General features: G+C 39.6%; 1 protein-coding gene across 1 annotated transcript in view; it reads left to right on the top strand.

The window, feature by feature from the left end:
• SVOPL (SVOP like) overlaps positions 1-19,083 on the top strand; it is a 48,815-nt gene extending 29,732 nt beyond the window's left edge. The window contains exons 14-15 of the mRNA XM_036905509.2: positions 14,339-14,452; positions 16,633-19,083. Coding sequence (XP_036761404.2) covers positions 14,339-14,452; positions 16,633-16,644 — 126 coding nt within the window. The 3' untranslated portion in view covers positions 16,645-19,083. The remainder of the gene's footprint in view (positions 1-14,338; positions 14,453-16,632) is intronic.
• Positions 19,084-23,760: the final 4,677 nt, after the last annotated feature.

Genomic DNA, 23,760 nt, shown 5'->3' with positions numbered 1-23,760 from the left:
GCCACCATCAATCTATTCTCTGTACCTCTGGGTCATTTCCTCCCTCCCTCCCTCTTTGCTCCTGGCTCTTTGCTGCCAGACCCTGTGGTATAGCTGGTTAAGAGCACTTTCTCTGTTTGTTACAATTGTGTGGAACCTGTGAATGTAAGCCCTGCTGGCCACCAAAGCCAGGTGCTCAAGGAGGTGTCCCCTGGGTTTTTAGCCGTAAAACCTCCAGATGTGTGCACAGTCCTTTCTGGGGGATGGATTTCATCTAGCATAATGGTCTGTCCATGCTGCCACAAGCGCTAGGATTTCATTCTTTTTTATGGCTGGATAACGTATATCACTTTTCTTCATCTATTCATCCATCAGTGGGCACTTCTGTTTCTTCCATGTCTTGGCTATTGTACTTAATGCTGTGGTGACCATGAGAGTGTGTTTATCTCTGAGTTCATTTTTTAGGTTCTTTCAGATAAATATCCAGAGGTGGGATGCTGGGATATGGTAGTTATACTTTTAATTTTTTGAGGAACCTTGATACCGCTTTCTATATCGGCTCTATCAGTTTTATATTCACACCAACGGTGCACAAGGGTTCACTTTGCTCCACGTCCTCACTTGTTATCTCTTGTCTTTTTGCTACTAGTCATTCTAATAGGTGTGAGGTGATATCTCACTATGGTTTTAATTTGCATCTCCCTGAAAATTAGACATGCTGAGCACCCATACCTGTTGGCCATCTTTGTCTTCTTTGGAAAAATGTCTATTCAGATCCTCTGCCTATTTTAAAATCACATATTTAGGTTTTTTTGGTATTGGGGTGTATGAGTTCTTTGTATATTTTGAATATTAACCTCTAAAGAGATATATGACTTGCAAATACTTCTGCCCATTCTGTTTTTTCATTTTGTTAATGGTTTCCCTTGTGCAGAAGCTTTTTAGTTTGATGTAGTCCCACTTGTTTATTTTTGCTTTAGCTGCCTTTGTTTTTTGGTGTCAAATCCAAAAAATCATCATAAATGTCAAGGAACTTATTACTTTCATGGTTTTGGGCCTTACACTGAAGTCTTTAATCCATTTTCTGAGTTGATTTTTGAGAATGGTTTAAGGTAGTGGTCCAGTTTCAGTCTTTTGCATGTGGCTGTCCTGTTTTCCTACCATCATTTATTCAAGAGACTGTCCATTCCCCATTGTATGGTCTTGGCTTCTTTATTGTGAATTGATCACATATGCACATTTTATTTCTGGGTTCTCTATTCTCTTCCATTGATTCATGTGTCTTTTTAAAGCCAATATCATACTGTTTTGATTACTACAGGTTTTGTAATATAGTTTGAAATTGGTGTGATGCCTTCAGCTTTGTTCTTAAGATTGCTTTGGCTATTCACATCTTTTGTGGTTACATATGAATTTTAGCAATCTTCTATTTCTGTGAAAAATGCCATTGGAATTTTGATAGGGATTACATTGAATCTGTTGATTGCTTTGGGTAGTGTGGGATTTTTAGCAATATTCTTTCAACCCATGAACACAGAATATCTTCCCCATTTATTGTTGATCATTTCTTTCATTAGTGTCTTACAGTTTTCAGTGTACAGGTCTTTCACCTCCTTGGTTAAACCTATTCCTAGGTATTTTATTCTGTCTGACGGAGTTGTTGATGGGTAATTCTTCTTTCTGATAGTTTGTTATTAGTGTATAGAAATGCAACATATTTGTGTATATGTTTATATTTTGTACCCTGCAAATTTACTTTATTCTAACAGTTTTTTGGTGCTAATAGTGATAGTTTTACTTCTTCCTTTCCAATTTGGATGCCTTTCATTCCTTTTTCTTGCCTAATTGGTCTAGCTAGGACTTCCAATACTATGTTGAATAAAAGTGGCAAGAGTGGGAATCCTTTTCACCATTTAGAATGATGTTAGCTGTGGCCTTGTCATATATGGGCTTTATTATGTTGAGATACATGCCTTCTATATCTATTTTGTTGAGAGTTATCATAAACGGATGTTGAATTTTGTCAAATGTTTTCTGTGTATTTTTTGAGAATGATTATCTGGTTTTTATCCTTCATTTTGTTAATGTGGTATAGCACATTGATTTGCAGACGGTGAACCATCTTTATATCCTTGGAATAAATCTCACTTGATTATGGTGTATGGTCCTTTTAATATATGTTGAATTTAGTTTCCTAGTATTTTTTTGAAGACTTTGGCATCTATGTTCATCAGAGATATGGGCTTGTCATTTTCTTATGACAGCCTTGTCTAGTTTTGGTATCAGGGTAATGTTGGCCTTAGAAAGTGAGTTTGGAAATGTTTCCTTCTCTTGGAAGGTTTTGAGAAGGATTGGCATTAATTCTTCTTTAAATATTTGCTAGATTTATCAGTAAAGCTGTCTGGCCCTGAGCTGTTGTTTATTGGGAGGTTTTTGATTTCTAATTCGATCTCCTTGCTAGTAATTGGTCTATTCAGATTTCCTATTTTTTTCAGGATTCAGTTTTGGTAGATTGTATGTTTATAGGAATGTTCCCATTTCTTCTAAATTGTCCAGTTTGTTGGTGTATAATTGTTTTGAGTAGTCTCATGATCCTTTGTAATTCTGTAGTGTCAGTTGTAACGTCTTCTCTTTTGTTTCTGATTTTGATTTTTTTATCCTTTGTTCTTGGTGAGTCTAGCCAAAGGCTTGTCAGTTTTATTTATCTTTTCAAAAAACAGCTCTTAATTTCATTGATTTTTTAATTGTCTTTTTAGTTTCTATTTTATTTCCACTCTGATGGTTATTTCCTTTCTCTACTAACTTTAAGCTTTATTTGTTCTTTTTTTGGTTCTGTGAGATATAAAGTTAGGTTGTTTATTGGTGATCTTCCTTATTTCTTGATGTAGGAATTTATCACCATGAACTTTCCCTCTTAGAACTGCTTTTGATGCATCCATAAGTTTTGATATGTTGTATTTCCATTTTCATTTGTTTCAAGGTATTTTTTTATTTCTTCTTTGACCCATTGGTTGTTCAGTAGCATATTGTTTAATCTCCACATATTTGTAAATTTTCTGGTTTTCTTCTTGTGACTGATTTCTAGTTTCATACCATTGTGGTCAGAAAAGATGCTTGATATGGTTTCAATCTTTTTAAATTTATTAAGACTTGTTTAATAAAGTCTTGGCCAGTCATGTGATCTATCCTGGAGAATGTTCCATCTGTGCTTAGAATATGTACTCTATTGCTTTTGGATAGAATGTTTTGTATATATTTAAGTCCATCTGGTCTGACATGTCATTTAAGGCCAGTGTTTCCTAACTGATTTTCTGTCTGGATGACCTGGCCATTGGTGAAGGTGAGGTATTGAAGTCCCCGACTGCACTATTGTATTGCTGCCTGTTTCTCCCTTTAGGTCTGCTAATATTTGCTTTGTATATTCAGATACTCCTATGTTGGGTACATAAATCTTTACAAATGTTATTATATCCTCTTTTTGGATGACCCCTTGATCATTATGTAGTGATCTTTATCTCTCATTACAGCCTTTGTCTTAAAGTCTATTTTGTCTCATATAAGCTTAACTACATCTGCTTTGTTTTGGTTCCCCTTTGCATGGAATATCTTTTTCATCCCTTCCCTTGCAGTCTGTGTGCATCCTTACATCTGAAGTGAGTCTCTTGTAGGCAACATATAGATGGGTCTTTTTTTTTTCGGCCCATGCAGCTAGTAGCTGCTCTAGTAGTTACTCTTGTCTCGTGTTTGGAGAATTAATCCTTTTACATTTAAAGTAATTATTGACGGATGTGTACTTATTGCCATTTTATTCATTGCTTTCTGGCTTTGTTCCTTTCTTCTCTTGCTCTCCCATTATGACTTGATTACTTTCTGTAATGGTGTGATTGGATTCCTTTCTCGTTCTTTTGTTTTTTGCTTTTATAGGTTTTTGCTTTGTGGTTATTATGCAGCTTACATAAGACATCTTATATATATGACAGTCTATTTAAGTTAATACTGAAACAGGGACCGTGGGTGTAGTCAGAGTAGGGTGAGGGCCTCTGGAAAAAGCAAGGCAGGATATTTGCAGCCAGAGCAATGTAACTACATGCAAGGAAACCCCCTGCTAAAACTCTGTGTTAAACATTCAGCTCTAGAGTCATTCTTCAGTAAGATCAATTAATATTCCCCAGATAAAGAAGAGTAGCACATGTTTATGTTATGTTAATCATTTGTAATCATGTGTAAGATTCATCTTAGCATGCTAAAAGGCCCAGGCCTATGTGCTGTCTTTCCTCCTTCAGATCTGTTGAAGTGATTTTGCAAACTGGGCAAACTAATCTAGCATGCAGGCTGAGCCATAAACAACACAGTAAGAGGCAAGAGGGATTCCACCTTAAAGATAAGATTGCATTTTAATACCCAAGAAGTTAAGACGTTAGGAATTCTTAACTTACTCTTTAGCAAACAATACCTCAGCCCACCTTGGGGGCTGGGCAGGTGGCCTTGTTTCATATGCCCCCAGACCAAGATGCTGGTATATCAGAGAGAAATCATCAGAGCAGGAAGTTGCTTGTGTTAAGTTAATTTTAAATATTCTGGGACCACTTAATAAGTCCACACCCTAAGCTTCTTTTCATGTTCTAGAAACTACTCAATGTAAGGCTGGAGGCACTGGGGGAAGGGGTGAGCCTGCTGGACAAGCTCAGGCCTTCCCCCGGTGCCTCCAGCCTTACACTCAACTGCCTATAAAAGCCCTAGACAACGTGCCACCCGGACTCTCTTGTCCCCTCCTGGCGTGAGCTGGGAGCTCTGTCCTCTCACTTTATCTCTAAATAAAAGCCTCTCACTTGCTCTCCTGCCTTGAGTGCTTGTGAAGCTCATTCTTCGGCTTCGTGAACAAGAACCCCGGCATCGATACCAACTTAAGTTTGAACACATTCTAAAGCTGTACATCTTTATTGCCCCCCACCCATGTTTTATGTTTTTGGTATCACAGTTGTATCTTTGTATCTTGTGTTAACAAACTATTATGGTCACTTTGACTACTTTGGGGGCAGAGCAGAGGGAGAGTGTGAGGGTGGTATCTGGAGAGGATTGGGGTCAGCCCTTATGTGTATTTAAGCAGAAGCCACAGCTATGGGGACAAGCTAATAGGCCTCTCACAGGAAGACTTGGGGTGCCTCTTGGTCTGCTGTCTCTGCAGTGTATCCTGGGGTGGGGGCAGGTAGCTAGTGAGGAGCTGCTGCTCTTTGTTAGTCCTGTGGGATCCGTGAAGCTGGTCACCAGAACCAGGCGATCAAGGGATGTCCCCCAGGCGGCAGCCACAAAAACTGGAAGACCAGACGTATGTCCAGGTTTCTTTTTACCTGGAGATACCAGTGACCCAGAACAAACCAGAGGGAGAGTGTGAAGACATCCCCACCCTCTGAGGTGTCCCGAAAGGTTACAGGAGGCCCCTGGATGTGTGTTTAGCTTAATTAGAAGTCAGCCCCTCAGGCTAAGCTATGAAGATAAGCTAATAGGCTTCTTCTAAAAAAAAAAAAAGAAAGAAAGAAAGAAAGGAAAGAAAAAGCAACCAAGCGTTTCAGTCTCCTGGCTCTTTGCTGCCCAGCCCTGTGGTGTATAGCTGGTTAAGAGCACTTTCTCTGTTAGAATTGTGTGAAACCTGTGAATGTAAGCCCTGCTGGCCACCAAACCCAGGTGTTCAAGGGGGTGTCCCCTGGGTTTTTAGCTGTAAAACCTCCAGATGTATGCACAGTCCTTTCTGGGGGATGCCAGAGACCTGGGGTGCGGCAGAGCAAGAGTGCAAAGATGGCATCCACCAGCCAGCAGGCTCCTCAATGTGCGTTGAAGTAGGTGCCCGCCTCTCAGGGCATTGCTTCAAGATGAGCAAATAAGCCTCTTTCACAGAAAGACTGGGTGTGTTTCAGTGGGCTGCCTCTGGGGCCCTGCTGGGGTGGGCATGGTGTGACCAGGCGAGTCCACACGGTCCTTTAAGAATTTTCTCAGCTCTCTATAACCTGTGGGTCGCATGGATGCAAGTCCTGTTCGCTTTCAAAGCTACATGTTTTGGGGGCTCATCTCTCAGGCACAGGTCTTACAAGTTTGGGTGCCAGATATGGGGTTTACACCCTTAGCTTCTCAGGGGGAGGCTTGGAGTTGTGAGTCCCTCCTGGCCCTGGGTCAAAACCCCAGGGTTGGATTATAGGGCAAGATGGTGTCTCAGCCTCTCCTGCCTGTTTGGATGTGGGTTTTCTACGTGTTTGCCCAAAAAAGTGTAGGAGTTGCTCAGCTAGCTTTTGGGTTCCTTTCAGTGGTAGTGTTCCAGCTGCAGCTATGGGTTTGGTATGTCTGTGAGGGGAGCCAGTTCAGGGTCCTCCTATGTTGCCTTCTTGAATTGGAACCTTCATACTCTTTATAGCGGGCTTTCTGCATTGAACGTGTTACAGATGTTTTTCATGTCAATAAAAATAAAAGTCAAGCCATTTTTCTTGATGCAGATATATCACTGTATGTATATTCCAAAAGCAACTTTTCAATTACTTTATCCTTTCTGTATTGTTAGATGTCTAGACCATTTTATACTTTTCTGTTCTAAGCGACCAGTTCTTATGCATACATTCGTATGCAACTATGCCATTACCTCTTCAGGATAAATTCCTAGAAATTGGATTGGTAGGTCCAGGGGTCTGCTCATTTTCCATTTTTACACATGGTGCTAGAATTCTCTTTGGGAAGGGCACACCACGGCAGGGCCTGCTGCCTCACACATTCGCCAGCTGGTTTTGTCAGTCTTTTTCATCTTTGCCAATCTCTCTGGCAATAAATGATATCTCTTTGTTATTATAATTCGCATTTCTTTGAATAGAAATGAAACTGAATGTTCTTTTCATATTTTAATTGGGTATTTTATCTTTTTTAGCTTGCCCATTCTGGTCTGTGCCCATTTTGTCTTTAAAACATTGTCTTTCATATACATACAAAATTGTAACCACTTTTTGACATATTGCAAATATCCCTCCCATTTTCTTTCATTCTTATGTTCTCTTTTTTTCTATACAGAAACTTTAAGTTCATAGATGCCAAATTTGTCAATATTTTTCTTTACGATTTCTGGGTTCTGTGATTATGAAAATACATCTCTCTTTCCAGTCCTTCTGGGGCCTTCTCTTTTCTGCGGGAGAGGTTATGTAAACTTCTTATTGAAGCATAACATACATATAAAGTGTTCAAGTTGTAAGTATTCAGTTTAATCAATTTTCACAAAGTGAATTCATCCCAGATTCTGACCCAGAAGTTCCAGAAATCTCTTCTAGGCTGTTGGCATATCAAAGTGCAAATCTAATGCAGGAAAGAGCCTTATGATTTCCTAAATGGCAGGACAGCTGTGCCTACACCTTTTCTTGAATAATCCATTTTTTTACTCGGATCAGAAATATCTGTCCGCTTATATTCCCGCAGTTACTTGGCCTAGTTCTACCTACTTTTTTCGTCCATTGATCTGTCTGGTTTTGTCATGGTCATATTCTTTTCATTACATTTCAAAGCTGGCTGCTCAAGTCCCACCTCGTTCTTCTTTCTCAGATAAGCTTTAGGATCATTTAGTTACAATGTGCCTCCCTTGTTTGCCCAAATCCTATTAAGATTTTAATTGTTAATTTGTTAAATGTATCTGTTAATTTAGGAAAAAATTGACTTTTTTTTCTTAGTGTTGTCTTCCTACCACAGAGAAAGGTCTGCCTCTCCCTTTGTTCCATGTCCCTTCTCTGCTCCTTGCTGGGATTTTATTGTTTCTTCACATAGATCCTGCACATCTTGTTCAATTTATTTGTAGGCATTTTAAGGCTTTTCATTGTTACTGTGAATAGATTTTCTTTCATTATAACTTCTGGTCTAACATTCTAGCTAGTTATTTGTATTTAGAAGGGCTATTGAGATTTTGTCTACTGATTTTTAAACAGCCTGCCTACTCCTCCTGCACGGTTTTTCATTTGAGTCTCTCGAATGTTTCAGGTTTATAGTTGCACCTGTCCTGCGATTTCCCTCTAGCTCTCCATGTTGGGTCCTGCCAGTCAGCATTTTAATGTGCTTGATTCCATCGCCCACAAACTGTAAGCTCAACCTCATTGACTTTTTCCTCCCTTTTCCAGACAAATGACATAAATGGGTTCCTGCTCCTCATTGTCCTCATTTCCTCCTCCGACTCATTCCTTTACCCCCTCCAACCTGGCTAGAGCCATCTCTTCTCCCCCAAAATAATTCTTGACAAAGTTGCTGGTGACCTCCACGTCCCTAAATCCAGACCGTGTTTCAGTCCTCCATCTCACCTGTCTGCCCCTCCCTGTAAGGATGATGGCAGCACCCTCGCTTCCCCGTGGCATTGCCACCTCGCACTCCCATTCAGACTGCACGCACCTTCCCCTGGGCTGTTAGCTGGTGCCCTGACCGGCCCCTTCTGTAGCTCCTGGTTGCCTCGCCCTCCCTCCCCCACCGCGTGTACGCCTCATGTTCTTAGGCTTATAACCCTTTATTACCTTGCTCTTGCCCTTCCTTATAGATTAAGACTCAAATCCCCAATGTGTTCGCAGGGATCTACCACTGAGGCCCTCATCTGGTGGGTACTCTTTCCCCTGTTTACTTAGCCATAAACAATCTGGTTCTTGTAATTTTTTTAGAAGCACCAGTTACTTCCTGTTGGGATCTTCTCACTTGCTATTCCCTTGGACCGTCCTCATCCTTTGCTATTGCCCTCCCACCCTGTCCCCACCTCCATTTAGCTGTGACTCTTTCTTAGAAACGTTTTTAGATTATTTTCTGAATATAAAAATATTATTGTAAACTTTCAAACCCAGACATGTGTAACTGAGAAAGGAAAATTCTCTGTAATTTTATCACTAGAGATAACCGCTGTTTCTGTTTCATCTTCCAGTTGTTTTTCTGTGCATATATGTGTGTATCTGTGTGCCAGCAATATCTGAGTGTGTGTGTGTGTGTATATATAGTATAAGTGTACCATATGTAAATGCATGAATAATTGCATTACCGGTCTACATCTCTCTATATACCTATGTTATGGTTGCCTCCTGAGACAGATTGAACTCCCCCACCCCAAATTTGGGTCAGTTATCAAGACTGATGACACACCATGAGGTATGGAAAGATTTCTTACATACATAGTTGAGGCGTCTGAGAGACTGGGTGGTCCTCTCAGGCAGATCCTAAATGGCCTGAGAGAGCAAGGCTAGGAGACTGGCTGGGGTTCACGGTGGCCGGGGTCAGGGTCCCTGCGTGAGGCCAGGGGCTTGTGTGGTTTGAATCTCCTCCTGGTGCCAAAGGAAGGAGCAGCAGTTTGTCAGGAACTTGGGGCACAAGGGGAACTGGGGAGTGGGGAGCCTGAAAGGCTGCCAACAAATGGAGTTAGTCTCCTCTTTATGCTGTGTATCTACGTCTGTGTATGTAGGCAGAAAGGCCTGTGTATAAATACACACACATACACAAACCTCCTTATTCATCTGCACATTTTTACATATATGTCTACATATTGCAATTGCCTGTTCTCATTAACAATCTTTTTATGTCAGTATGTGTAGATCAAACACCTTCCTTTATGTAGGTACACAGATTTCCATCTTATGGATGTATCATAATTAGATAGCCACTATCTTTTTGATGAATACATTGTTTATATGCTATTTCTTTCTGCTTTTTACAAATGATGGGATATGGAACACCATGCACACCACATCTTTGTACATGTGCAACTAACTCTGTTAGTCATTCAACAGTTATTGAGTTCTTTTATGTTCTAGATACTGTACAAATCATGGTTCCAGTTTCTTTGAAGTTATATTCTATGGAGAATGGACAAGGGACAGTTTACTAGTATGTTAGGTATGATTAATGCTGTGAAAACATATAAAACAGGGAAAGGAGCAACTGATGGGGTGGTCTGCTATGTAGGGTGGTTAGGGAGAGGAGGGCCTTTACAATAGGACAGAGACATGGCGGAGTGACAGTGGGATATGTCTGAGGGAAGAGCATTATTTTTAGAAAAAGCCTGTTGGGTAATTTTTAGATTAAAGGGTGTGTGTATTTTAAACTATGTGGATCTTGCCAAATTGTCTTTTCTATTTAAAAAATTTGTACACTTCTTGATATTAACATACAGTTAACACATTCTCAAATAAGCACCCATTTTTTTCCGTCATCACTAAAAGGGATAATAACATATATTTTTTTAAATGACCTTTTTTGGTATACTGGACAATAAAGTATATCTTAATTTGCACTTTGTTCGTTATTAATAAGGCAAACAACTTTTGTCTGATTATCCATTTTCTGTTTTTTGTAAATTGCTTAGTTATGTGATTTGCAATTTTTCTACAGGAGAGGGAAGAATTTTTCTAAAAATTTAGAAGTTTTTCTAAAAAACTCTTTTTTTGCATACAAGATTTCAAATTTTTCTGTAGTCCATTTACCGATTATTTTCACCTAAGGAGTTTGTGTTTTGTGTCATGCTCAGTGGCCTTCATCACTCCTTCGTATTTCTGAAAATATTTCTTAAACATTGAAAGTTGAAAGGCTTTCATTGTTTCATCTAAAGTATTTAATTCTCTCATTTATTCACAGCTTATGCATGCTTAAGGCCTGAGTTAAGTACCCAGCCTTAAAAAGTAACAAAACAATGCCTATCTGGTAGTCTTCAGGCCATTAATCATTTGCTTCTCTGGTTTCTCTCAGTTGATTTACCATGCCCCTATAATAAACCACACTCTAGGTTCTTGGATTGATTTGTAACTCATTGTTTTAGTGATCTCATTTGGCACCAATATCACAGTTTTAATAATTGGAACTTTGTTTAATGACTCGTAGGCTAATAACCTCCCCCAGACTCCCTCACAGCACATATGTTTTCAGAAGTTCTGATTTTTCAAGTTAACTTTAAAATCATTTTTTTAAGACCAAAGTTGACCCAAAAATCCTACTGGGATTTTTATTGAGAATCCATTAGAATTAAAGATTACATTGGTGAGAATGGTATTTGTATAATACTGCATTTTTCTAAGAACTAAATAGATGTATGCAATTCTTCTTGTCCATTAGTAGAGTTGTAATCTTCTTCATATGTCTTATGAATTTAAGTTTATTTCTAAGTATTATATTTTTGCTATTAATTAGCTATGCATCCCAAATTTAGTATCTTGTATTTTTCATTCCATTCAATGTATTTCTAATTTTTCTTAATTTAGGTCTTTAAATCTTAGATTTTGTCCCATTGGATGTTTAGAAGTGTTTGGAGATTTTGCTGTCATCTTTGTGTTGATACCATTTTAGAGAACACCTTCTATGATTTCAATTCTTTTAAAAATTCACTAATAACCCAGAACATGGTCTGTCTTGGTGAATGTTCCATGTTCAGTGGACAAGAATGTGATTACTGCTGTTTGTTGGGTGGAGCGCTCTATAAATGTCAATGAGGTCCTGGTGGGTGATGGTGTCATGAAGTTCTTCTATATCCCTACTGATTTTCAGTCTCATTGTTTTATCAAATGTTGAGAGAGGAGTATTGATATCTCTATATGTGGGTTTCTCTCTTTCTCCTTTCAGTGTTTGCTTGAATGTACTTTGATGCTCTTGCATTTGGTTCTTAATGAGTGTATTTTGAAATCTTGAGGATTGTTGTGTCTTTGGACAAAACCTTTTATCATTGTGTATTGTAGGGAAACCTAAGTGGTGGTAATAATACTAGGCTATGTGTCAGGGATCTAAATGTGACTTGGGACAGGTAGTCACTCAGCCTTATCCTAGGTTTGTCAGTAAGGTGAGGAGGTTGGACTAACCTGAATAGTTTCCAGGTCTGTCCAAACTGCAATATTCTGTGACTCAAGAGAACCATGTAATTCCCTAATTACTTCAGTGGCCATCCTTGTGAGATTAATTGACAACTACCAAGTGCTTGGCTTTTTATATTTATTTGTTAATTTTTTTATTAAGGTATTCATATACACTCTTATGAAGGTTTCACATGGCAAAAACAATGTGGTTCCTACATTTGCCCATATTATCGTGTCCCCCCCACACCCCACTGCAGTCACTGCCCATCAGTGTAGTAAGATGCCACAGAGTCACTATTTGTCTTCCCCATGATCCCCCCCCACCATGTGTGCCAATTATAATACCGCTCAATCCCCTTCTCCCTCCCTACCTGCCCACCCTCCCCCACCTCTCCCCTTTGGTAACTGCTAGTCCCTTCTTGGAGTCTGTGAGTCTGTTGCTGTTTTGTTCCTTCAGTTTTGCCTCGTTCTTATACTCCACAAATGAGTGAAATCGTTTGGCATTTGTCTTTCTCTGCCTGGCTTATTTCACTGAGCATAATATCCTCCAGCTCCATCCATGTTGTTGCAAATGGTAGGATTTGTTTCTTTCTTATGGCTGAATAGTATTCCACTGTGTATATGTAGCACATCTTCTTTATCCATTCATCTACTGATGGACACTTAGGTTGCTTCTATATCTTGGCTATTGTAAATAGTGCTGTGATACACATAGGGGTGCATATGTCTTTTTGAATCTGAGAATTTGTATTCTTTGGGTAAATTCCTAGGAGTGGAATTCCCAGGTCAAATGGTATTTCTATTTTTAGTTTTTTGAGGAACCTCCATATTGCTTTTCACAATGGTTGAACTAGCAGTGTAGGGGGGTTCCCTTTTCTCTGCATCCTCGCCAGCATTTGTTGTTCTTAGTCTTTGCGATGCTGGCCATCCTTACTGGTGTGAGGTGGTATCTCATTGTGGTTTTAAATTGCATTTCCCTGATGATTAGTGATGTGGAGCATCTTTTCATGTGCCTGTTGGCCATCTGAATTTCTTCTTTGGAGAACTGCCTCTTCATATCCTCTGCCCATTTGTTAATTGGGTTATTTGCTTTGTGGGTGTTGAGGCAGTAAGTTCTTTATATATTTTGGATGTTAACCCCTTGTCAGATATGTCATTTACAAATATATTCTCCCATTCCATAGGATGCCTTTTTGTTCTGTTGATGGTGTCCTTTGCTGTACAGAAACTTTTTAGTTTGATGTAGTCCCATGAGTTCATTTTTGCTTTTGTTTCCCTTGCTCGGGGAGATGCGTTCAGGAAGAAGTTGCTCATGCTTATATTCAGGAGATGTTTGCCTATGTTGTCTTCTAAGAGTTTTATGGTTTCATGACTTACATTCAAGTCTTTGATCCATTTCGTGTTTACTTTTGTGTATGGGGTTAAACAATAATCCAGTTTCATCCTCTTGCATGTAGCTGTCCAGTTTTGCCAACACCAGCTGTTGAAGAGGCTGTCATTTCCCCATTGTATGTCCATGGCTCCTTTATCCTATATTAATTAACCATATATGGCTGGGTTTATATCAGGGCTCTCTAGTCTGTTCCATTGGTCTATGGGTCTGTTCTTGTGCCGGTACCAAATTGTCTTGATTACTGTGGCTTTGCAGTAGAGTTTGAAGTCAGGGAGCATAATCCCCCCAGCTTTATTCTTTCTTCTCAGGATTTCTTTAGCTATTCAGGGTCTGCTGTGGTTCTGTATGAATTTTAAAACTATTTGTTCCAGTCCATTGAAGAATGCTGTTGGTATTTTGATAGGAATTGCATTGAATCTGTAGATTGCTTTAGGCAGGATGGCCATTTTGACAATATTAATTCTTCCTATCCATGAGCATAGATGCGTTTCCATTTATTGGTATCTTTTTAAATTTCTCTCTTGAGGGTCTTGTAGTTTTCAGGGTATAGGTCCTTCACTTCCTTCATTAGGTTTATTCCTAGGTATTTTATTCCTTTTGATGCAGTTGTGAATGGAATTGTTTTCCTGATTTCTCTACTAGTTCATTGTTAGTGTATAGGAATGCCACAGTTTTCTGTGTATTAATTTTGATTTTCTAATACTGTACCATCCTTGCATCCCTGGAATAAATCCTACTTGATAATAGCGCATGATCTGCTTGATGTATTTTTGAATTCGGTTTGCTAATATTTTGTTGAGTATTTCTGCACCTATGTTCAGTAGGGATATTGGTCTGTAATTTTTGTGCTTGGCTTTTTATAACTTAGTCCTGGAGATGACTGAGGGGTAAGTGCAGAGAAAAGTCTAACCTGGCCAGTGCCACATTACTATCAGTCCCAGCTCATGGAGGAATCACACAAAATGCCTGCAACAGCTTAGGCCAAATAACTAATAGACCTAAGATGTCAGGCATACACAATTTACAGAAAGGCTGCAAAGGGCCTTCATTTATGTATTTGGTGAGGTGAATCCTCAGTTCCTCTTGACATAAAGATCAGTTTGGAAGTGAATGAGGCACAGAGAATTCTTTCATTCCTTGTGACTTGCAGGTCCTTATGAACGCCTCAATCCTGGGGGCCCTGTGTCTCTTCTCATCTGTCTGTGTCATATGTGCCATTTCTGCATTTACTCTCCCTATTGAGACCAAAGGACGGGCCCTACAGGTAAGTGATGCCAGAATCTTGTCAGTATCCTCAGTTACCACCTTTTGGTGAAAGGAAATGAACTTGAGTATGGAAGTTCTTCTCATAAGCAGATACGATATCCATTGTGCATTAACACAATGATGTATTACTTGGGTTTCAAAAGAAAAATTGGGTATCCAGTTTTCCTGCATGTAACTTTGAGCAGCACTGAAGTTAAAGCGATTATTCACTTCAAACCTTTGCTTCCTGTAAAAGTTGCACTGCTGGAGAGCTAAGAGCAGCAGAGGAGCAGAAATAGCTATTTGTGCTGCCCCTAGGGTTGCAGGCTCTTCACATACTGTTCCAGCTACCTTTCCCCTAGTACAGTAGTCCCACTTAGCCAGTTTTGCTTTATGTGGTTTCAGTTACCTGTGGCCAACTGCGGTTCAGAGCAGATGATCCTCCTCATGTATGGCAGAAGGACTATCAGTAGTAACCTAACGCTGTGTCACAATGTCTACATCATCCACCTCACTCCCTCTCATTTCATCAGCTCACATCATCATAAGGGCGAATACAGTTCAGTATTTTGAGACCACATTCACATAACTTTTACTGCAGTGTAATCTATTTTACTATTAGTTACTATTGTTAATCTCTTACTGTGCCTAATTTACAAGTTAAACTTAATCCTAGCTAGATATAGGAAAACAGCATAGTACTAACCCCTACATATACTGTCTTGTGGTTTCTGGCATTCACTGGTGGTCTTGAGTGTACCCCTGTAGACAAGGGTACTACTTACTGTGCTAACCGTAGATACTGGCTGCTCCTTCTGTTTTACGTAGTACACAAAAAAAGGATACCACAAAACAAGGGATGCTCCCAGGGCAAAGTTGTAGAAGAGGCAGCCTCTCCTATTCCATAGAAAGCTTTTTGCTGTAATGCAGAGGTGTGTGTATGTCACCACACACACACACACACACGGAGGGAGAACAGGTAGGGTTGGGTGGTTTGGTTGATCTGAGCTGCTGCCTCTGAATGGAGCTGTGCAAAGTCCTGTTTTGGGGCTGAGTGTAACTTGCCCTCTCCCCCATGTCCTGTTCATAGTAAACCAGATGTTGTGTTTTGTTTTCTGAGTAGACAGGGAAGGCACTGTTGAGTAAAGGGGGAAAAAAACTATAAACACATCAGTCTTGATCCTTTCCCCCACCAGGTCCAAAGTGTGCTTTTGCATTTTTTCCATAGCTTGTTTAAGGTAATATGTATTTTAATCACAAATGAGGTAACCTATTATGTAATGATGAATTTAGAGTTTTGTTTAGGTTTTCTTAATTGAAAAGGTGACCCATTCATTGAATGAATTAGATGATTCATATAATTCCTTTTGATTGTAAGTAAAAGGATTATCACATCCTTCACCCAAACAAGGAAATAAGTCAAAGGGAAGTCAACTAACCTGTGCAAAGGACACAGTAGAATGTAAAGGGAGGTTGGAATTTAAATTAAGTGGGTGCTCTATCTTACTCTATTTTCCATGGAGGCTTTAAGTAGTGACAATACACATAAAAGGAAACCTGGCTCATCATATAATGTGCCCTATAGATTTTCAATTCAAGTCACATCCACTTACAAAGGACTGACTATTTCCTTTTCTGTTGACTGGAACATGGCTTTAGTACTGTGATGAAATTGTTTTGCATGTCTGTTCACAAGCCTTTTTAATATCCATTCCTTACAACTTTAATATGTAAATTCAATAAATAGAATTGTGTGGGCACATAGCCCTTGATGGTTTTGCCACTCAATAGCTATACATCTTTGAGGAAATCTTAAAAGGGGTGTACTTGCAGTGTTGTGAGCACTTAACACATGGAATTACCCCAATAATTTGGATGAGCTACCTCAATAATTCCATTTTAGAATTACTATGAGAAACTCATTCATTCTGATAAGCCTGGTAAGCTAAAAACCAAATTCTTGAAAGACGATATTTATAAAGTGATTTTTTTCTGAATGATGTATTATATTAGAATAACTGAATTATAAAGCTACCATCACACTGTCAGGTACACAAAGGTTGAATGCTAGGAATTTAATTCCTTTCAAGTTTATTAATTAAAGAACCTTTCATTACTAGTTTCTAGTGCCCGACAACTGAGTATGGTATAAATGGAGAAAATCGATTCAATGTATTGATCTATTAAATCTCATTCCAGCAAATTAAATGAAGATCTGCAAAGTGATGTCTACCAGAGAAGAAAATTGCATTTCATCTTCACAAAGAGCTGTGGCATATTGAAAAAAACCTGATTTAGTTTCTGTATGCTACTTGGTAATTAAGAAACTAATTCTGTATCTTTTAAAACTAAGGCACATGAGATTGAGGTGGGTTAACTATATATTGATCTCTTTGCTGGAAGACAATACGTAGATAATTTTATACAATAGGGAAGGTGGCTTTTCTTCCTGGATATAAAATCTATATAAGTAAGTCTTAAATCTCAGACAAAATGCATTTGTATACTTGATATTTTCCACGAGGTATATAGCAAGAGTTGGGACTGAAATTTTGTAGCTAAGACATGAAGGGGGTCTGGTATCATTAAGCCTTTCAAAACAAATAGAATGACAAATTCACAATTAAAGTTAACATAATTTAAATTGCAGCCTCCATATTATTAATGAAAACTTCCTATTCATAAAAAAAATATGCTTAAGTTAGTACAAGTCACATATAATCACCAAGAAACTAGGAACAAACCAGCTTAGTTATACTGTGGAAAGAGACCACTTCAGGCTTTTACATTTAGCATTTGGTCTTTTATTGCTTTTCGAACTTACTGTGGAGACTTCTGAAATAGGGGACTCCAAGGCTTGGCTCACCTATTCTTCCCAACCCTCCTTATGCAGTGGAAGAAGAACTCGCTAGAACCACCAGGGAGTAACACCCCTGCACTATCCCTCTGTGCGAGAGGGTTTATACCCTTGCTTGCATAGCAATGCAAATCATTAAGCCATTTGTGCCTGTGGTTCAAATAGGAAAGTCAGGAAAACTTTTCTGTATGGAAAGAGCCAGACTAAATATTTTAGACCTTATGAGCCACATGTAGTCTGTCACTTTTTTTCAGGCCATAGTTTTGTTGAAATTAACTTCTAGGCCCCAGATGGAGCCACTCCTGCCCAGCGTGCCACATCAGTGAGCTGCAGGCTAACTTTCATGGCCCTGTAAACTCTTTGCTTGAGCAAACACCAGGCCAGCTGGGCTCTGCACATACTTCCTTGTTTCCTGTCATTTATCCTATGAAAGCTTCCTGCCTTCCACCATTTTGCAGTTCTCTGGACCCTTGGGAGTGGAGACTGCTTTGTGAAGCGTCAAATAGGTTGTTCAGATGGATCACTGAAATTGTCTTCTTTAATCATGTTTCGCAGTCTTTGGCAGTGAGAATAGGATCTGAAGCTGAACACTAAAGGCCTGAGGGACGAAATGCACAGGTGAGGAGCCCACGGAACCCTTTGAGTTCACTGCTCCTCATCGAAACCAAGGGCCGTGGGTGAGTCATTAATTCTGTTTTTGAGATCCACTCCCTTGGGTATAGCAATCTGATCCAAACAAACTTTGTTAAAAAAAAAAAATTTTTTTCCCAGAAAGATTCCTGTTGGTTACACTGGGAGTCTGATGAGTGGCAGTAGTTAGGGGACTCATAAAGCCTCCAGGTTAAGTCCACAGCATAAACTGCTAGGAGACTTGGGGAAATAAGAGATTCAAACTTTTAACGAATGCATGACAAATAGGCACAAATTATTAGAGTGAAAGGACTAATAGATCTATTGCTAGAGGGAATCTGAGAAGCCAAGGCTGCAAAAAGTTGGCAGGTATGGGCTCTGCACTTGAAAAGATGTTAGAGCACTTGCTACCTAAATTTAAGATTCCCATGTGGGGGTAAGTTGGACATGAACAGGTCATATCAGCACTAGGTCACCTGCCAACCTCCAGAAAAATTCTGTGTAATCAAGTACTGATGCTGTAAAACATCACAAAATCCCCAACCCAGTGATACAGCTCTCTGATGTATTAATTTGGCTCAGAGAGACACGAGGCTTAGTCAAAAAAAGAAAAAAGAAAAGAAAAAAAAGGGATCCTCAAATTTCAGATAATTGAGTACTCTACCTTTTGGAATACCTGCTTATTTTATGTCTAAGAATTGTGGTCATGGAAGCTATTGGTATCTACAAAAATGGCAAAATTCTACTAAGAAACCTAGAATTACAATATCTATTATGGAAAACACTCCAATTATGCAAGACTGTTCATAAAAATTAAGGGTTCCTGGTAATCAAAAACCTACCTATGAAGAAAACCCCTGGACCAGATGGCTTCACTGCTGAATTTTATCAAACATTTTGTGAAGACCTAATACCCATTCTCCTTAAAGTTTTCCAAAAAACAGAAGAGGAGGGTATAGTTCCAAACTCATTCTATGAGGCTAGCATCACTCTAATACCAAAACCAGGCAAAGACACCACAAAAAAAGAAAATTACAGACCAATATCTCTGATGAACATAGATGCAAAAATACTCAAGAAAATATTAGCAAACCAAATTCAAAAATACATCAAAAAGATCATCCATCATGATCAAGTATGATTTATGCCAGGGATGCAAGGATGGTACACTAGAAAAACCCATCAACATCATCCACCACATCAATAAAAAGAAGGACCAAAATTACATGATCATCTCAATAGATGCTAAAAAAGCATTTGACAAAATTCAACATCCATTCATGATAAAAACTCTCAACAAAATGGGAATAGAGGGCAAGTACCTCAACATAATAAAGGCCATATATGACAAACCCACAGTCAACATTATACTTAACAGTGAGAAGCTGAAAGCTTTTCCTTTAAGATTGGGAACAAGATAAGGATGCCCACTCTCCCCACTTCTATTCAACATAGTACTGGAGGTCCTAGCCATGGCAATCAGACAACACAACGAAATACAAGGCATCCAGATTGGCAAGGAAGAAGTTAAACTGTCCCTGTTTGCAGATGACATGATATTGTACAAAATAGAATAGAAATCAGAGAATAGGAATTCAGCCAAGTTGCAGGATTCAAAATTAACACACATATCTGTGACATTCCTATACACTAACAATGAACTAGCAGAGAGAGAAATCAGGAAAACAATTCCATTCACAATTGCATCAAAAGGAATAAAATACCTAGGAATAAACCTAACCAAGGAAGTGAAAGAACTATACTCTGAAAACTACAAGACACTCATGAGAGAAATTAAAGAAGATACCAATAAATGGAAACACATCCCATGCTCATGGATAGGAAGAATTAATATTGTTAAAATGGCCATCCTGCCTAAAGCAATCTACAGATTCAATGCAATTCATATCAAAATGCCAACAACATTCTTCAATGACCTAGAGAAAATCATCTTAAAATTCATATGGAACCACAAAAGACCTCAAATAGCCAAAGCAATCCTGAGAAGGAAGAATAAAGCAGGGGGAAATATGCTCCCCAACTTCAAGCTCTACTACAAAGCCACAGTAATCAAGACAATTTGGTACTGGCACAAGAACAGACCCATAGACCAATGGAACAGACTAGAGAGCCCTGATATAAAACCAACCATACATGGTCAATTAATATACAATAAAGGAGCCATGGACATATAATGGGGAAATGACAGACTCTTCAACAGCTGGTGTTGGCAAAACTGGACAGCTACATCCAAGAGAAAGAAACCAGATTATTAACCCCATATACAAAAGTAAACTCAAAATGGATCAAAGACTTGAATGTAAGTCATGAAACCATAAAACTCTTAGAAGACAACATAGGCAAACATCTCCTGAATATAAGCATGAGCAACTTCTTCCTGAACCCATCTTCTTGAGAAAGGGAAACAAAAGCAAAAATGAACTCATGGGACTACATCAAACTAAAAAGTTTTTCTATGGCAAAGAACATCATCAATAAAACAAAAAGGCATCCTACAGTATGGGAGAATATATTTGTAAATGACATAACCAACTAGGGGTTAACATTCAAAATATATAAAGAACTTACACACCTCAACACCCAAAAAGCAAATAAACCAATTAACAAATGGGCAAAGGATTTGAAGAGACAGTTCTCCAAAGAAGAAATTCAGATGGCCAACAGACACATGAAAAGATGCTCCACGTCATTAATCATCAGGGAAATGCAAATTAAAATCACGAGACATCACCTCACACCAGTTAGGATGGCCAGCATTGAAAAGACTAAGAACAACAAATGCTGGCAAGGATGTGGAGAAAGGGGAACCCTCCTACACTGCTGGTGGGAATGTAAGCTAGTTCAACCATGTGGAAAGCGATATGGAGGTTCCTCAAAACACTAAAAATAGAAATACCATTTGACCCTGGAAAACACTCCTTGGAATATACCCAAAGAATACAACTTCTCAGATTCAAAAAGACATATGCACCCCTATATTTATTGCAGCACTTTTTACAATAGCCAAGATATAGAAGTAACCTAAGTGTCCATCTGTAGATGAATGGATAAAGAAGATGTGGTACATATACACAATGGAATACTATTCAGCCATAAGAAAGAAACAAATCCTACCATTTGCAACAACATGGATGGAGCTGGAGGACATTATGTTCAGTGAAATAATCCAGGCGGAGAAAGACAAGTGCCAAATGATTTCCCTCATTTGTGGAGTATAACAATGAAGCAAAACTGAAGGAACAAAATAGCAGCAGACTCACAGACTCCAAGAATGAACTAGTGGTTACCAAAGGGGAGGGGTGTGGGAGGGCGGGTGGGGAGGGAGGGAGAAGGGGACTGAGGGGTATTATGTTTAGTACACATGGTGTGGGGGGTCATGGGGAGAACAGTGTAGCACAGAGAAGGGACATAGTGGATCTCTGGCATCTTGCTGCACTGATGGACAGTGACTGCATTGGGGTGTGGGTGGTGACTTGATAATATGGGTAAATGTAGCAACCACATTGTTTTTTCATGTGAAACCTTCATAAGAGTGTATATCAATCATACCTTAATAAAAAATAAAAAAAAAATTAAGGGTTTCCTTATCAACAACCATGATGGGATATCTTAATTGGTACACAGAAGACTGTTGAAAATTCAGTACAAAAGGCTAATGAAAAATTAAACACACATGAAGGATCTAAAACAAAACTAGACTTAAGTCACTCCAACTTCCCTCTGTCCTCCTTTACTAGATGGACTACTCGCAGTTTACTAATCCTCTATCTGAATTGCCTTTCCACTCTAAAGAGACCACAAGACTATAAACAAAGGCCTGCAAGCTCCAAGGCCAGACACCTAAGGACAACATTCATAAAGCCTCCCCCAGTGTCCCCTCCTAGGAGATCCATCATCAAAATAAGGGCCAACAAATTGGTGTCTCATTTGCAATCAACTGGGATGCTGGAAAAAGAGGCTGTTCTCAAAGGTTTTGTCAAATGCTCTGACACGTCTGCATGCCCTCATAGCTACCTGCAAAGGAGGACTGCCAGGGTTAATGGGACTCTAGTAAACTGCTACCAGTTATTCTTTAAATTGCCAAGGGGAAACTAAAAACTAATAGAAAATTTTGCCAAATTTGGTAGATACCAGAACTATACCCTCTAAAGTCCACTTACGGAACCTGTAGATGGGATCCTGAGAAAACTGGCAAAAGCCAGACAAGGTGAGAATTCCTACCAAAGTCAGCTCTTCTGGATCTCTCTAGTGCATGGTTCAGAAAGAAATTACACATGGCCCTTAACCTTTCCAAATCCAGACTCTTGTGAATCTGTTTTTGGAAACCCATTGGTTACTGATCCTCTCTCTCCCAGGGCCAGCTATTGCCTTCTTGTCTTGTTTTGTATCATGGTAACTTGGCTTTCTGACTGCTGGGACATGTAGTTGTCAGTTCTTGTGTATGTAGGAAGCTTACCTATCAAGTTGGGGGCCCCAAATATGGCTGGACAGAAATGTAAGTTGCAGCCTGTGTACAGCTAGGGGCCTACCAACTTTGGACACCATTCAGGGCAATTCTTAGGTAGTATCTTTCGGTGTTGTTAAGTACTGCCAGGAATATTTACAGTTTGTCCCAGCTGAAACTTGAGAAGATATGTGAAAAGATTTTTCCTTAAAGTCACTCTGTGAAAGACCACATTAACAAGGCTCAGCAGGGCAGAGATGCAATTGGGAACCAAGGGATATCCCAGGTATGTTAGGCCTTCTTGAGGAGCAAGGGGATTGAGCACCCCTGGCTCTAGCGACCTACACTGGGAAGATAAGCCCCTATAACTGATTTGAAAATCAGTGTGTGTCGGGTGGGGTTAGAAGGTGAGGGTTCTAATAATTCTGGGAGGACCCAGAGGGCTATAGGAAACCAAGACTCTGCACATAAAGGACAGTGTACTAAATCACTCAGTCCAAGACCCAGCAGAGGGGCAGCAGTTTGAAAAGTCCCTAGGTTATGCATAAGGGGGATTTACTGATTTTGCGGCATGTGCTTGAGAAACAGGAATCTATAGCTTTTTCCAGGGACGGACATGCTTGTGGATGCTATTTTACTTGCAAGAGCCACTCTCCATCTACCTTGGTAGAACTGCTTGCATGCCCTAGGATTTGCCCGAGGACCCACCCCACACAACCCTCCCAGCCTGGCATGCACCCCTCAAAAGTGGCTCTTGATGTGCCATATCTGGAGGGTAGCCCTGACAAGGGCCAGTGCTCCCTCCATAGCAACTACTGTCCCAGGAATGGGGGGAGTCAGCCTCACCCAACACCACAGCTGGTAGCCGTTGCAGTGGTTCTTCTGTCAGTTGTGCTGGGGGTCAGGCCTGCACACCAGGATGATTGCAGCAGCTGTGGCTCAGTCATGACAGGTGGCCACATACATCCCACAAAAGGGACACCCCCTGGAATACCTGAGATTACACTACTGGCACCACAGGAGGCCCTGAACATAAGGCCACCACCTTCAAGACCAGGCGATGTAGCTGATCTACTTAAATATAGGAACAAACACAGAATCAAGTGAAGAGATAGAGGAATATGTTCCACACTAACAAAAACCTAAGACAAAACCCTCAGGAAAAGAACTAAATAAAATGAAGTTAAGCAATCTGTCTGTTAAAGAGTTCAAAGTAATGATCATAAAGATACCACACTGAAGAGTGGATGAACTCAGAACTTCAACAAGAAAGAACCAGTCAGAGGTGAACACAGTCAATGAAATGAAAAATACAGTAGAGGGAACTAACAATTACAGGCTGCAGAAGCACGGATCAGCAATCTGGAAAACACGG

Source organism: Manis pentadactyla, chromosome 7 (assembly GCF_030020395.1).
Source record: "Manis pentadactyla isolate mManPen7 chromosome 7, mManPen7.hap1, whole genome shotgun sequence".
NCBI lineage: Eukaryota > Metazoa > Chordata > Mammalia > Pholidota > Manidae > Manis > Manis pentadactyla.
This window is presented reverse-complemented; position numbering and strand designations above follow the sequence as displayed.